The 2,212-nt window shown below is 49.0% G+C and overlaps 1 protein-coding gene across 4 annotated transcripts in view; it reads right to left on the bottom strand.

The window, feature by feature from the left end:
• Positions 1–680: 680 nt before the first annotated feature.
• The window catches only part of Vwa3b (von Willebrand factor A domain containing 3B), a 160,110-nt gene continuing 158,578 nt past the window's right edge, over positions 681–2,212 (bottom strand). For 3 of the 4 annotated variants that reach the window (XM_031367215.1, XM_031367213.1, XM_031367214.1), the window contains 3 exons: positions 1,571–1,744; positions 1,157–1,382; positions 681–733 (listed from right to left, as the gene is read on the bottom strand). In XM_031367215.1, coding sequence (XP_031223075.1) covers positions 1,262–1,382; positions 1,571–1,744 — 295 coding nt within the window. In that variant the 3' untranslated portion in view covers positions 681–733; positions 1,157–1,261. Of the gene's footprint in view, positions 734–1,156; positions 1,389–1,570; positions 1,745–2,212 lie in introns of all 4 variants that reach the window. The other variant, XM_031367216.1, reaches the window with a different exon arrangement.

The following is a 2,212-nucleotide window of genomic DNA, read 5'->3' as shown; positions in this document are numbered from 1 at the left end:
AGGGCATCCATGCTTTCAGGGACTGAAGGATTTCCCTCCTCCACACCACACCCTTCAGGCTTTCCTCTCAAGCTTGGAGAAGAAAAGTGCTTCTGGGTGCGGGTGGGGGAGGTGCAGCTCCCCCAAGCTCCCCCATCCCCTTTGCTCTTCTCCATCTCCCTCCTTGTTCTCTTATTGTCTTCAAGCCTAAGGCCGAGCTTATTCTCTCATGATTTTGGAAGCGGGTTCCAACTCTAGCTTCTCCAGTTAGCTTTCAGGAATGTGAACACCACATTTAATGAGCTCATGCACATTTTGAATATCAGAACTTGTCCTGTCTTTTCTATTTTCCGAAGGTCTCCGATATGTTTCTTAATAATCTGTGCTTTAAAAAGAAAGAAAGAAAGAAAAGAAAAGAAAAGAAAAGAAAAGAAAAGAAAAGAAAAGAAAAATAGCCCAAGGACTGTTACCGCCTAGAAAAGGAGACTTTGAGAGAGCTGTTTCAAGCTTTGAAATTAAGTGAGCAGAACTCAATACTTTGATACATTGATAATAAACTGTGTTTGAAGAAGACATTAACAAATTGGGCTATGGTGGTGCATGCTTTTAATCTCAGGACTTGGGAGGCAGAGGCAGGTGGGTCTCTGAAGGCAGGGGGTTTAGGGGGTGAGGAGGAGGTAGCAAATGAGCAACCAGAATAATGTAATGTAAGGGATTTTATTCGGGTTCTGCATTCAGAGGTACCTACAACAGACTACAGACAAAATCAATTAGGAAGGGTTCACTAAAAATGTTCAGGAGACAGTAACATAGAGAACACTCAGCCTCATAGCTCTCAGACAAGCTACTGACCAAGTATTAATTATAGTCTCCACACTGTGTTACAAAAGTCCTTACTTCACAAGGAAGAACCAATTTAAAGCAACCCTGCAGGTGTGGGGCCTAAGTACACGGAGTCCTCAAAGAACCCGCCAGGGCTTTCTAACCGCAGCCTTCCGGGCTAGTGCTGCTGCATACGTATCAAAAGACTGACAACAGTTTTGTGGCGACAGGGGAGGTGGGACAAAAAAATGTCAGGAAAGATCCCTAAGCTCAAACAGTAGAGCCAGGCTGGGGGGGACAGGGAGCTGGCTCTCATCCAGGGGAAGGTACCGGATAGAAAGAAGGCAAGCCTTACCTCAGAAGAGAGGCTTGCTCCACAGGGTCCAGAGGCTAGGTCTGAGCAGCCCTGGGGGACAGTGGCTTGCTTAAAGTTAGCTGCCACCAGGGTTGTTAGGGCTCCTCAGCGGTGGTTCCCCAGCCCCTTTCGCTGTGGGTGGCTGGACTCTGTCAGGGCAGGGCTGCTCCTGGTGCCGGTGTGGCCAAGGCGGAGTTGGCGGTGTCCTTCGCCACGTGCGGAAAGCCTTCTCCGGGAAAATGGATGTCAGCGTGACTGGGGTGGGGGCGATTTATTGTGCTGGGACCTACACTGGCTTGAAAACTGGGGGACAGTCTCACATACGCTAGGATTCAAAGTGTCATAAAGGTTCAGGGTGCCTCCCAATCCCCCACCCTGGGCTCAGGGAAGGGGCCAGGGATAGATTCAGGGGACCTGGTGCTGCGGGAAGAGCCATCGGAATCTGAGAATGTTAGCTCCTGGAGAGGTGACCTCTTGGAGGGCTTCTTTTTCTTCTTTCTGAAGTTCTCTTGTCTTGGCTGTTTCAAATACCCAGTGGCTTCTTCACTCACTGTCCAGAGGTGGGAAGAGTTACTTCCGTCTTCCTCTCTAGAGAGAAACAGAGGAGAGGCTGAGGCATGCCCATGCTGGGTCTTGACTGCTGCAGGATGTGTGCAGAAATCTCCAACTCTCCTCTGCAGGGTCTCTACGCTTTGTCCACACAGCCTTAGGTGTTGGACATTTTAGGCTTACTTCATTCAGTTCATGTCTACATGTAGGAGCCCCGCACAGAAGGGAAAACCTAGCCATGTGGACCAGTCCCTACTCAATCAAGAAACAGCTAACTCAAGCTCAGGTGCCCCAGTGCAGGCTTCAGGGCCGACCACTGTCCATTAGCAACGAGCCAGCCTGGCTCTTTCATTACTCTCCCTCCCCCTCCCGTCCCTGAATTAGATCTTTAAAGTATAAGCATACTTTCCATAGCCCTGGGTTTTTCAAATTTGGTGGTTCGAGGTGCATCGTCAGAAACACTTTCGCAAATGCCAACAGTGATGTGACTTTTAATTACATTCAATA

Source organism: Mastomys coucha, unplaced genomic scaffold, assembly GCF_008632895.1.
Source record: "Mastomys coucha isolate ucsf_1 unplaced genomic scaffold, UCSF_Mcou_1 pScaffold14, whole genome shotgun sequence".
Lineage (NCBI taxonomy): Eukaryota > Metazoa > Chordata > Mammalia > Rodentia > Muridae > Mastomys > Mastomys coucha.
This window is presented reverse-complemented; position numbering and strand designations above follow the sequence as displayed.